The following is a 14,238-nucleotide window of genomic DNA, read 5'->3' on the forward strand; positions in this document are numbered from 1 at the left end:
GCGGGGGCCCTGGTAATTTCAGCATGGGAAGCAGGAAGGAGTCCTTGCTTCCCCAACAAGCAGTCTCCAGGTGCTCCAAACAGGAGGTAAGAAGCAGGTCAGTGTGTCTGTGACCTCTGTGTATGTGTGACTGTCTGTGTGTGTGTTTGACGGCCTGTGAGTGTATGACTGTCTGTGTATGTGTGACTGTCTGTGTGTGTGTTTGACTGCCTGTGAGTGTGTGACTGTCTGTGTATGTGTGACTGTGTGTGTGTTTGACTGCCTGTGAGTGTGTGACTGCCTGTGTATGTGTGACTGCCTGCGTATGTGTGACTGTCTGTGTATGTGTGACTGTCTGTGTTGTGTGACTGGCTGTGTTGTGTGACTGTCTGTGTGTGTGTTTGACTGCCTGTGAGTGTGTGACTGTCTGTGTGTGTTTGACTGTCTGTGTGTGTTTGACTGCCTCTGTGTGTGTTTGACTGCCTCTGAGTGTGTGTGACTGCCTGTGTGTGTGACTGCCTGTGTGTGTGACTGCCTGTGTGTGTGTGACTGTCTGTGTGTGTGACTGTCTGCCTGTTTGTGTGAATTTCTGTGTGTGTGACTGTCTGCCTGTGTGTGTGACTGTCTGTGTGTGTGATTGTCTGCCTGTGAGTGTGACTGTCTGTGTGTGCGACTGTCTGTGTGTGTGTGACTGTCTGTGTGTGACTGTGTGACTGTCTGCCTGTGTGTGTGTGTGACTGACTGCCTGTGTGTGTGTGTGTGTGTGTGTGTGACTGTCTGCCTGTGTGTGTGACTGTCTGCCTGTGAGTGTGTGACTGTCTGCCTATGTGTGTGTGTGTGTGTGTGAGACTGTCTGCCTGTGTGTGACTGTCTGCCTGTGTGTGTGACTGTCTGTGTGTGTGTGCGGCTTTCTGTGTGTGTGTGTGTGTGTGTGTGTGTGGCTGTCTGCCTGCCTCTGTGTGTGTGGATGCTTGCCTTTGTGTGTGTGGATGTCTGTCTCTGTGTGTGTGGATGTCTTTGTGTGTGTGCATTTGCGAGTGAGTTAGCTTCAGTGTGTGTGTGTGTGTGTGTGTGTGTGTGCATCTGCTAGTGAGGGAGCTTCTGTGTGTGTGTGTGCCTGCTAGTGAGTTTGTGTTTGTGTGTGTGCCTGCTAGTGACTGAGCTTGTATGTGTGTCAGTGAGCTTGTCTGTAGGGAGCATGGGTGTGTCTGAGCCTGTCTGTGCGGAGCATGTGTGTGCAGGGCCAGCCTTTGGGGTGTGCGAGCTGTGCGGCCGCACAGGGCGCTATGGCAATAGAGGCGCTGGGGCGGCCGACACAGCTCGCAGTCGATCACAAAGAGGCCAGTCCAAGTTATGAGGGGAGAGGCAAGCCGTGGCCAGAATCCATTGCAGAATGAAGAGTTCTGTAGCGTGGAGGAGATGAAGCGTGGGGGCGCAACATCCATGTGCTCCGGCTTCACAGGGAGTTGCGGCATGATCCACTTGGTGCGTGTGAGGTCGGCAGCCCGAGCTCTTAAATCAGCGACGCGGCAGAGTGGGAAGCTCAATCCAGGAAGCAGCAGCCATTAAAGTGAGCCCTAGTTCTTATTGCTTTTTTTTAAACTAAATATATTGCCTTTTATTGAATGGGGTGCATGGTTGTTGGTGAAGAGGATAGGAGATTGATTAAGGTGGCAGGGCCTGATAAAGGGGGGCAGGGGATTGATGATAGGGGGCAGGGATTGATGGAAGGGGGGCAGGGAATTGGTTAAGGGGGCAGGGTCTGATGCATGGGGGCAGGGGATTGATGAAGGAGGGCAGGAGACTGGTAAAGGGGGGGCAGGTAAAGGGGGCAGGGGATTGGCAAAGAGGGGCAGAGGATTGGTGAATGGGGCAGGGGACTGGTAAGGGGGGAAGGGGATTGGTGAAGGAGGGCAGGGGTCAAGTAAAGGGGGGGCAGGGGACTGGTGAAGGGGGGCAGGGGACTGGTAAAGGAGGGCAGAGCATTGATGAGGGGTGCAGAGGATTGGTGAATGGGGGCAGGGGACTGGTAAGGGGTCCAGGGGATTGATGAAGGGTGTCAAGGTCTGACGAAGGGGTGCAGAGGATTGATGAAGGGAGTCAGGGCATTGATGAAGGGATAGCCAGGTGTTTTGGTGAAGAGGGCAGGGGTTAAGTGAATAGGGGCAGGGGTTTTGGTGAAGGGGGGCAGGGTTTGTAGAAGGGGGTGGAGGCGGCAGATTGTGTGCCTGAAATTATCTAGAGGGGGCCAGAGACGTGGGATGAAGAAATGAGGGAGAGGGTATACATGATTTAACACTTAAATGGCAGAGAATTGAGCAGTGACATAGCAGGGACATGCTCTATACACCTACACTGCTTCATTGAGATAACATTATTGTTACCAGCCTATCCAGTTATTTATTATTGTAATTGTTTGCACTTGCACTTAAACTATCTGTAATTAAAACAAATTATTTCTTACAAAGGTTTTATTCCTCTTCGTGTATGTGTAGGTGACGGGGGGGGGGGCTCCACAAGATTGGCTTGCACAGGGTGCCTAAACACCTAAGGTCGGCCCTGTGTGTGTGCATTGAGCTTGTCTGTAGTAAGCATGTGTGTGATCGTGAGCTTGTCTGTAGTGACCATGTGTGTGTCAGTGAGCTTGTCTGTAGTGAATCTGTGTGTTAGTGAGCGCTTCTGTAGGGAGCATGTGTGTGTCAATGGACTTGTCTGTAGAAAGAGTGTGTGCGCATCAGTGAGCTTGTCTGTAGTAAGCTTGTGTGTATATCAGAGTTTGTCTGTACTAAATTTGTGTGTGTACCAGTAACGTTATCTGTGTGTCATTGAGATTGTCTGTCAATAAGCCTATTTGTGTGCATCAGTAAGATTGTCTGCATGTGAGTATGCTTTACTGTATGATTTAATTACCCTGAAGGGACTAATATTTTGAATTAGAAAAATAAATATACCAATAATATATATATATATATATATATATATATATATATATATATATATATATATGTTTATAAATATATATATATATATATATATATATATATATATATAGACAGAGAGAGAGATATGTGTGTGTGTGTGTGTGTATATATATATATATATTTATGTTTATAAATATATATATATATAGACAGAGAGAGAGAGAGAGAGATATGTGTGTGTGTGTGTGTGTGTATATATATTTATATATATATATATATATATATATATATATATATATATATATATATATATATATATATAAAACACACACTACATAGCACAATGACTTATGGGGCTGGCATAGATTTTTTTCCAGGGCTGCTTCGTATGCCCAGTCCGGCCCTGCATGAAACCCTTTCTATGCAAGGCGCTCTATTCAGTGAAAAAAGTTAGCAGAAGGCGGTCACACCATGCTAAGAAAGTCCTGGCATTAGTATTCCGGGACATTCTTCATAGATGCTGCGTGAGTCCAATTCTGCTTGGTGGTTTTTCTGTTCAGCTGTTGGAAAGCATGCAAAAACAACATATGTCTTTACATTGGTTACCGCCAGTGACACTTTTGTAAGAGCCATGGGAGGTGCGAGGAGCAGTGTAAGTTAGGTGCTACCCGCATTAGTCAGTCACAGAGCTGAAGGCCTCTGGAATCTTGTAGGTTGGGAAAAGACTAACTACAGACTACTGCAGTGGTTATGGTGCTAGGAGTGTCCTGGCACTATCATGCAGTAAGTAGGCAAACCCTTTTAGAATGGTTTGACAACTTCCCTAGGTCTCACTAAAGACCTATGGCCATATTTTCAGCTTCTGTTCTTCTCCTCTAGGAGAATTCAGTTAGCTCTACTGAGAAGATGCAGAGCCACGATCATTGGTGAGAGCAATCAGACGAGCCAATGAAAACAGTTCTATATCGGCTGTGTTTTTTTTTTCTTCAATCGAGACATTCTGTTTTTCCTGCAGAAGAACATTGGATGTAGCACAGGTGTCTGGGAGCCCAGGTAAGTTGACAACCTGTCCTAATATGGTTTGACTACTTAATGAAGGACAGCACCAGGGCACTCCTGGCACCATAACCACTACAGTGGTGCGTGCAGTGTTATAATATAACTCTTTTTTATGGTACCTGTTTGTAACAAAAAACATGTTGGACATGGTTCATTAAGGTGAAGAGGATGATTGACACATAGAATACAATACAATATATAAAAGCAGTGCCTATAATTTAAAGAGCTTTTCAAAAAGGTACCTTTGTATAATCATTAAATGAAGTATTTTTTTAGCATATTCTTATACAAACAAAAATCAGTGAAGCTAATACACCTCCACCCTATCGATTTCCATAATTAAAGAACACTGGTGAAATATACTGATTTAAAAAAGTAACAGATAGTTTAGCACTAATGCGGAATACGGCTGCTTATATTGTAATAAATATCTTATAAATATTTATTTCACATTGCAACGCTCTATCACCCCCCTTTCCTGAGACCAAGCAAAATGTATAAAATATATCCCTCCTCAAGCAGTAAAATTAAACAATTAGAAAACAAAGCAAGCGAAAATTACATTAAAAATGTTGCATTCTGGCGTAGAGGAATACAGATGACAGCATTAATGAAGGCTTACACATTAATAACGTGGACCCGGAATATTGCATTGTGTTAATCATTCTTACCCTGTAGTGCTTGCGTAGGTTTGTCCCACAGTACAGTCTTCTGGAGGTGTTTCGGGATTAAACCAGAAATCAGCGAAACACTTACTAGACTCTCCCTGATGCACCTCTTGCTCGAATCCATAATCACTAAATTAAAAGAGACATTGTGGGCAACATTACATTTCAATAAGTTATATATTTTTTTTTAACTAGAAATGCAGAACTGTGAGCAAATTCCACATAATTCTCATTTTACCTGGGGTTTTAAATTCCGCACGGATATAGCACTGGCGCTACCCGCTATTTAGGAACGCAAATAATTTATTTAACATATATTACATGGGATTTAGTTAATTTGCATGTGCCGAGCAATGTCTGCAAAATGCCCATGAAAGTGATTTTTGCTCTAGACTCCATTTTAAGTTTTGACAGTATTTACTGGCATGGGGGAAAAGAAAGTAAACCCTTATTGATTCTATGGTTTTACATATCAGGACATAATAACAATCATCTGTTTGTTAGCAGGTCTTAAAATTAGGTAAATAAAACCTCAGATGAACAACAACACATGACATATTGTGCCGTGTCATGATTTATTCAAATAAAAAAAAAAAGTCAAAATGGAGAAGCCATATGTGAAAAACTAAGTACACCCTTACTGCTTCCATTGGAATTAAGAGGCTAAGTAGCAGACAGGTGCTGCTCATCAAATGCCCTTGAATAATTGATCATCATTAAATACCTATGGAAAACATTTGAACTAAATTGTATTTATTGCGTTTATAATTATTGAGCATTAATCTCTTGAAATGTTGCTATTGCTTAGGGACTTACTAATGTGAAATTAAGTGAATTGAAAATATTAGGCAAAAAAGTTCTGATTTGGAAATACTCTCCAGATCATGTATAAAGCAACATGCCTATTGTAAGCAGCAAGCAGTTTGGTTTTCAATTCATTGCATTTCAGTATTTAGAGAAAAGGCCTCTTAGTGAAACAGACATGGATGCACCATGACATTGGTGCATAGCACTGGCCTTTGCTCTCAGTGTATTTCTTAACTGCATGACCATGTGCCAAGGGACACATATCTATGTTAAACAGGATGATACCTGTGGATAGGAAGGACAATAAAATAAAGCCCTGTCTCTCTTTAAAATGCTTCACAAAGACCCTCATGTTTCACATTGGAAGAATAACATTCTTCTTACATAATTCTGGTGTTGCATATGAGTGCGGCTGTAGCATTGTGTGAACCAACCCTACTTGTTGTATAGCTGATCAATTATAAAATATCTCATTAAATGAATACAGTGTATATTGACTAATACATTATTTTGTTTACTGTATATTACCATGTGCCAAGCACAGGAATAGGGCAGTGAGGACAACGGATATTATCACGTTGGGTCTTAAATCAAAGTTTTTGTAGAGAACTGTCTTCTACCATTCCATACCGAAATGACCTCCAAAATTATCTTGAAGTTTAATAATAACACCTGCAGTTTATTTTTCTATCTGATATTACCATGTGTCTGCATTTTAAATCGTCCATCTAAATTAAAAACTAATTTAAAAAAAAAACTGTGCAAAGAATACTCTGTACTTACCATACAAAATCAGAACTTTCACAATGACAAATACTAGAAGTCCGGGGTGCGGTAAAACTTCTTCCTTTGATGCACCAAGAAGACAGTTTTCTTTTCCTAAAGCTTCGCTGCTGACCCATAATGCACTGATCACCCTAAATATTTGAAAGGTATCAAAGCAAATAAATATTGTCTTAGTGTCTTCCACCGTAACCCAATAGGCCATTAAGAAGACTATCTTTACTCATTATAATGTACCATCGTATTCTATAGTGTTACACAATCAATACTGGTAATGGGTGCTGACATTTTGACTAACTAGTCTGTATGGAAATATACATGCTTTTCCTAAAAATCTTTTATGATCCACACTTTTCTGAAAGTCTTATGAACATGCAGAGAACAGTCCTTATCATTGTCAGAGGGCTGTCTTCTCAGGAATTTGTTTGGTACTTTTCTTGGTTATAACGAGCCAACTTGTTTTTTTTACATTTACGTTTGTATTTCTAAACATTTGTATCTCATGCCACAACTCTGTTTCACTTACCTTTTGATTTGAAAGGTCCCATGATTCATAATCCTCTTCTGTACACTCTCTGGAGAAGGAAGGTCGAAAATCAACCTTCACCAGTTCCCAGTCAGACCGGTAACTTATATGGCCAAACACTCTGTACATGAAAAGATGAAATAACATGACTTTGTAAAATGATACAAAATGGTAAGAATCATGAAAAAGTCTCTTTTTGCCAAATATGTGTGTTTTGCATTATTTAATAGAACTAAACACGTACGAGTTAATATAAAAGCTACATTTGAGACAATCAAGTTTAATCACTTGTGGGATCTTTCCTCTGCAATAGTAAACTACTTCAATACCCCCACCACACTCTCTCGAGAACCCAAACACCTGTTTCACACTTTTAACTATGCCGTATTAATGCTCTCCCTACTAACTTCACCGCTACAAACTTCAAAACTCACTGCAAAGATTTCTGTAATCAGGGAAGAGATCTGTAATCTCTCTCCTAACCCTACCAATACTTCTCCCAACACCACTCCTTTCTCTGTTCTATAATCACTTACACCTGCTAGGCCAGAAGAGGTCTATGTCACTCCTCCCACCCCACCACCTCTTTTGCACTCTATCCCCTTCTTTAGCTCTACCGTCTCACTAAAATATTCAATCTCTCCCTCTCATTTGACACATTTCCTTCACCCTTCAAGCATGCAAATGTTTGCCTCCAAGATCCTTGAAAGAGTTGTGTACGCTAGACTGACCCAGGATCGTCTTAACAGCATTATAGGCCCCTGGGCAAAGCAGTTGCCTACACAGCCACTGACAGAGATATCTGAATACACAGACAGACAAACTGCTGAATATACACACACATATCATTTAATTTACTATAAAATAAATTATAAAATAGGATGAAAAAATTAAAAATACACACTTTTTCTAAATATGACCCCCAAAATCTGTTATGCATCTGCAACTGCCAAAAAACACCCATGCTAAATAGTTTCTAAATTGTGTCCTGAGTTTATAAATACCCAATTTTAACATGTTCTTAGCTTTTGTTTGCAAGTTATAGGGCTATAAGTACAACTAGGACATTGCTGTTTCAAAATATATATATTTTAAATTTATCAATAGTGACATTGTAACACTGTTATCTGTCATAAATTTCTGAATCACACCTCACATGTACATATTTTTTTAAAGTAGACAACCCAGGGTATTCAATATGGGGTGTGTCCAGTCTTTTTTAGTAGCCACTTAGTCACAAACACTGGCCAAAATTAGCATTTATATTTGTTTGTGTGTTAAAAAGGCAAAAAAAGTATTATGAACGCTAACTTTGCCACTTGCTGCCACTATGTGGCGCTGTCCTGCAAGATCTGCTTGCCTGGGGAAAAAATACCTTTGAACAATGTGTAAGAAAATACTTTTGAAACAACTATAGATGACATTTTAAGAATTGAAAATATCTTATTTTGACAGGTGAACTCACAGTGTTTATCCTATAAAGCAAGTTAAGCTGAATAGATGAATTAGCAGTTCCGCATGTCTCTATTGCTATATCAATGTAGGTTAAATTAGCAAATTAATGACTGTGAAAATCAACTGTCTAAATTCTTTGTATTTCTTTTCAACCTTTGTGTGCTTTAACATGTGTTTATACTTGGTTAAATCTTTCATTGTAAAGAGAGGAAACAATCTAGGAGAGTTAGTTTTTGCACTCTTACAGGAAGTTTAATAAAAATGTTAATAAAAATACTATATTATATATTTCAATGTGTTTAATATGCATATTTATAATGTTTCTGCAAAGCACAGAATATAACATTTATGTGGATTGTATGCAACTTTTTGCAATGTTCACAGCCGGTTTACCCATTAGGTGACCAAAGTGGCCACCTACTGCCCAGGCTCAGACAGGGCCTGAAGCTCTAGCTCTAAGCTGGCCCCTGTTGAGCTTGAATGGCGATCTGAAGATTTTCCTGCTTGACCCTGCACTCCCTCACTAAATTGAGGGAGCGTTGTGGTTTGTACAGATATCAGTGATATTAGGTACAGACCACACTAAGAGCACCCTCACAGTCCCCCCGTTGCTTCTTGATGACTTACGGGATGACAGTCAGCACTCCGAGTCATTGACTGAGTGCTGGAACCATGAGGGCACTCTTAAAGAAGTGTTATATTGGTACAGACAATGGAGCACACCTTCCAGCTCCAGCTTACCCTCTACTGGACCACCAGTGATCCTGATGACCCTCCACTGAATCACGGGGAAGGTAAGCAAGAGGGGGGGAGGAGTGGCAATACATACAAACAACTCACTCAGACTTCCCTGCTCACACAAATAATTCTGCCACTACACACACAAGATCATCTAGCACATACAGACAAACTCAGCCCCCCATGCAGCTCTCTGGCCAATCAGCATCTTTTCATAGAGATGCATTGAGTCAAGGCATCTCTAAGGAGGAAAGTTCAGTGTCTGCATGCAGAGCTTGGAGACGCTGAATGACGCTGCACAAATATCAATAATAATAATAACCCGTGCATCGCTGGAATGGTTTAGTTTTCTACCTTTTGAGGTGGGGCAAGGGGTGTGGCACATAAATAGTGTTTTTAAAACGATAGAGTCAGGAATACACGTTTGTGTATTAAATTCAGTGGGTGGGAGTGATTTAAGGCTAATTTAGTTCTTAAAACACCTAGATTATGTAACATGGTATCTACATATTCCTACCAGGCAGATGTGAGTTTAACCCCTTAAGGACCAAACTTCTGGAATAAAAGGGAATCATGACATGTCACACATGTCATGTGTCCTTAAGGGGTTAAAGAAATAGAAAATAGGTTTAATGCATATCAGCAATTGAAGATAGATAAGTCATTTTTTTACTGGAATCATTGAGCAATAATATTTTGATACGTATGTATTGTTTTCAAAAAACTGTGTGGGTGTCTGGGAGAAAAGCCATTTATTTCTTGGCACCGTCCCTTTTAATGATGTTGGCATCCTGGTATGTTTAGAAGGTTTCAATGCTGTAGACCTGGATAAGGTCCTGCATTCTGTTATTAGTAATTTTATTTATCAGTAGAGGCCAATGGGAATTTACTCCATATGCTCCCTGTAATTGTGCACACATAGACACAAATGCATGCATGCAAACCAAACTGACTTCTGTCTTGATCATATGTAATCACAGAACCCATGATGCAAAAAAAAAAAAAAAAACACGATTTAAAGGGACACTCCAAACAGCAAAATAAAACATGCTAAAGTTTCTAAAGACTATGAGGAATTAAGTTAAAAAACAAACAAACAAAATAAAACCTTGAAAAACTGGAGGATCAATTTAAAATCATGAAATAAGTAGTACAACGTAAGTGGTTTTGGTGTATAGAACATGTCCCTGTGGTCGAACTGCTCAATTTTCTGCTGTTATATAAAATATATATGTTTATACGTCCTTAGTCACACACTTTAGCTAGCCATAGATCACATACCCTCCCACCACACTTCCTGAAAAAAAACCTAAATTGTTTATTTTTTTATTGCACAGTGTGTATAATTTATAATTTCTTATCTCCAGCTCTGTTGATTGCATGCAAGAGCCTGCAGCAGCCTCCTTTGGGTGATTAAAGTTCAGTTAACAGGAGATAAGAACTTCTAAAAAAAACAAAACACTGTTATTTTGGAGCCTATTGTGAGCCTATTGTGTTCCTTTAACCCCTTAAGGACACATGACATGTGTGACATGTCATGATTCCCTTTTATTCCAGAAGTTTGGTCCTTAAGGGGTTAATATTACAGAAGCATTTGTGTACTTCATGTTTATATATGCTGCCCATTTAAACTATGTCTAATGGAGAGACTGCATTGTGGAAGGCAGTTTATTAAGAGAAGTGTTGCTTATGACAGACCATGCAATAAAAAGGCTCGATTTAATGTTGCGGAACACGAGCAACGTTTATGGTTAAACACAGACAAACCAAATATCAAAGTATTAACATTTTGCACGTTGGAGTACAATTAAGCAATAAGTAAAAGGGAAATTAAAACCTACGTCATGACCAGTGTTTCATCTCCTGGTTCACTGAGAAGTCCGTCCACAAACACTGAAGTACTGGTAAAATTGTGAATAGTCCAGGTCTGCCCCTCGTCGACACTGAATCTAATAACAGAGAAAAATGATTCAGAGTGGCAAATAGACTCTGCTTTATTATTATTAACAACTTATTTATTTATTTATTTATTTATTTATTTATAAAATATTTTACCAGGAAAGATACATTGAGATTTCTCTCGTTTTCAAGTATGTCCTGGGTCCACAAATCATTGTATTGTTACAGTTAGTGTACAATAAAATACAAAAACAATATTAATACCCAATAAATACAAAATTTAACATAGAACAGGTAGGAAATATATAATCAACCATGACAGGTGCATTCTGTTTTGAGGTATGTAGAGAGGGATCTCTTAAAGGACTTTAAGCTTAGGGAAGATTTGAAAGTGTGTGGGAGGTTGTTCCACAATTGTGGTGCTCTGTAGGAGAAGGAGGATCGGGCTGCTTTCGTTTTGTATTGAGGTAGACTAAGTAAAGTGTTGGTACTGGATCGGAGGTTATAGGAAGTGGGAACAGCCGGGGAAAGCATTGTGTTCAGGTAGGGTGGGAGTTTCCCAGAAAAGCTCTTAAACACAAGGCTGGAAAGATGAAGGGTGCGTCTGGATTCCAGCCAGTTTAGTTCTTTTAGCATGTCACAATGGTGGGTCCTGTAATTACATTGTAGCACAAATCGGCAGAACGAGTTATACAATGTGTTGAGTTTATTAATGTGTGATTGCGATGCAGATGCATATACTACATCCCCATAATCAATGATTGGCATCAGCATTTGCTGTACAATCTTTTCCTTTACTGTAGGGCTTAGGCAGGATTTGTTTCCGGGAAGTGGGGGGGGGGGGGGGGGGAGGGCAGGCAAAGGTAAGTTCTACTTACCTAAGCCTTTCCTTCGCATGCACCACCATCTTCTCCCAGTGGGTCCTCTTTAGTGCCTGACAGTTCAGCGCCAAGAGTCAACATCACTGCTGTACTCTAGTGAATGTGTGACAGTACAGCATTGAGGTCTATGGAGGATCACAAGAGTGTGGGATCCTCCACAGATCAATTCAACACCCTGCATACGCCACTGGTGAGAGCTGGGTTGATTGACACTTCTAGACGGTGGTAGCTCCACCCAGTGTCTAGAAGTGTCAGTCATAGGAAACAATCCTACTTTGTCCAAGTATATTTTTTGACTGAGTTGGAATTGCAGTAAAATTCCACACCAGTGAATATGCGTCGTATTTCATAAAGAATCTATCTTTATGAAATACTAATTTTTCAGGGTACGGTAACAGTGCCTCTTTAAAGTTTAGCTATTTAGTCTGCAACACAATTTCTGAAAATGTAGATGAAGAAGTCTGTAGTTTACCAGTCGATGAGAAAGATAGTCAGAGGATTTGTACTGATCACCCTGTTTAGAACTCACCAATCCACGACAGAGCAGAGAAGCAGACACAGAACTGTTGAAAATTTAATTATCTTCATACGGCAGTCTCTGAGAAATAGGAATAGGGGTTTTGCTAATAAATGATGACCCTTTAACATTCTGCTTGAAATAATTAGACCAAATATCTTCCTAATTTCTTATTTATTCCAATGCACGTTTTTCTAATGTAATAGCATAGCAGTTAGCAGAGAAAGTCATGGGTGCACCAGGATCAGCAAGGAGTTCAGATATTAATTCCCACCTACAGGGGATAATTAGCAAGTGGTGAAACATAAAAAAAAACCCTTGACATCTTCCATGCTACACGCACTTCCCGATGAGGCTCATAATTGGATGTGGCACGAAACGCGTTGTGGTTTTTTGCAATTCTCCCCTTTGTATTTCTGCATTTTATATGCACTTGGAATAAAGATCAGCTGTATTTTTACAGCGTATTTTCATCTCTGTGAACTGCTCTTTAGTATCTTCACATTGTGTTCTTCGGGTTTTGTTTGCTTGATAATCAGAAAATGCCAAAACGTCAAGTGCAGAGTAGCTTTTTTATTTTTCAAAATGTATTTTTTGAATTCATCTTTTATATGATGCATTAAAAAAGGAATGGGAGTCCACTCTACCTTATTATATCCATAGATACAAAATTGTATATGCTTTGATGAATCATGACAGCCCATTATTATTATTATTATTGTTATTGCATTACTCCTTTGTCCTTTATGGATTGGGTTTATGATGGTGTTAGTAAATAGATGACTATTTAAAGGAACAATCCAAGCATCATAGCTCACTGTAGTGGTTATGGTACCTGGAGTGCAGTTGTACCCTTCCAGAGTAAGCGGTCATACCATTTAAGAAAGGTTTGACAACTTACTGCGTCCCATCAGGCACCTGCCAACTTGCCTCTCTTGCAAAGAGCTTTGAGTTAGCTCCAAGGAGCTAAGACTGGCTGTGCAGGGCTGGTCTCAATGAGCACTGTCCTACACAGGCACAATTAGTTGCCTTTTCTAGAGTGCCGAACACTGGAGAATAGGTATGCTGGACCCATATGTTGCTACTTCAGCTGTTGATAGTCAACATAAAAGTGACTCAATCATTTAATGTATTTTAGAACAAAAAACAAAACAAGTTATCTGTGCACTATCCCAAATCTCTATGCACATTTATATAACAGGGTTTTTAGTATCACTCTAATGGCCTATAAGTGAAACCTCATCTACCAACTCAAGGTGAACTTACTAGGTGGGTCCGGCACCAACAAATCAGCTTTCAGTTAATAGACAAAAAGATGATCACAAAGAATAAGTGATTATGGTGTTTAGACTTTTCCTTTAAGCAGTAAGGTTGCAAAGCTGGAGATACAGGAACTGTTGTGGATAAACACCAAATGGTAGCAATTTCCATAATAAATTTACTTCAGTTCACTGTTTCTTAAGTAGACACCCATATATATTAAAAATGGATGCAAATATCCAGTGTTACAGACTGATCATAGCCTGCTAGAGCCTGGTGGGAGTTACCATTTAATTCAGCCCTTATTCAGTTGATGATATCCCAGGAGAGGAGCTGGGTAGCGAGAATATCACTGTCTCGGACTCCGACGTTCCTTAATAAATGTCTCTTTATTGACATCAGTTATAAATAGCAGCTGCTACCCAGATGTGTAACTATCACCAATCTCAGGCAGCCCAGAACATGTCTATTCTGGTGTTTTCCTCAGACTAAGGAAACCTTAGTCTTACCACGAACCATAACTCTAATTTAATGTAATTTTACGTAAGTCGTAACTACATTCATTTACCGAATTTAAAAAAAATCCACTTTAATCTCAGATGTGACAGATAGTGGAAACGGCACTATCAACAGTTAGAAACTGCCGAATGGTATAAAAACCATTCATCTGTCCAAAACACTTACTCACTGCACAGAAATAGCTCGTAAATGGACAATCCTATAGCTGTATTTATTTTTTTCTCTT

At 39.9% G+C, this 14,238-nt stretch overlaps 1 protein-coding gene across 2 annotated transcripts in view; it reads right to left on the bottom strand.

Annotated features, from left to right (window-relative positions):
* SORCS2 (sortilin related VPS10 domain containing receptor 2) overlaps nt 1-14,238 on the bottom strand; it is an 863,802-nt gene that overhangs the window by 49,059 nt on the left and 800,505 nt on the right. For both annotated transcript variants that reach the window (XM_063457743.1, XM_063457741.1), the window contains exons 14-17: nt 10,778-10,885; nt 6,744-6,864; nt 6,218-6,351; nt 4,631-4,756 (exon numbers count right to left, since the gene is read on the bottom strand). In XM_063457743.1, coding sequence (XP_063313813.1) covers nt 4,631-4,756; nt 6,218-6,351; nt 6,744-6,864; nt 10,778-10,885 — 489 coding nt within the window. The remainder of the gene's footprint in view (nt 1-4,630; nt 4,757-6,217; nt 6,352-6,743; nt 6,865-10,777; nt 10,886-14,238) is intronic.

Source organism: Pelobates fuscus, chromosome 6 (genome assembly GCF_036172605.1).
Source record: "Pelobates fuscus isolate aPelFus1 chromosome 6, aPelFus1.pri, whole genome shotgun sequence".
Classification (NCBI taxonomy): Eukaryota; Metazoa; Chordata; class Amphibia; order Anura; family Pelobatidae; genus Pelobates; species Pelobates fuscus.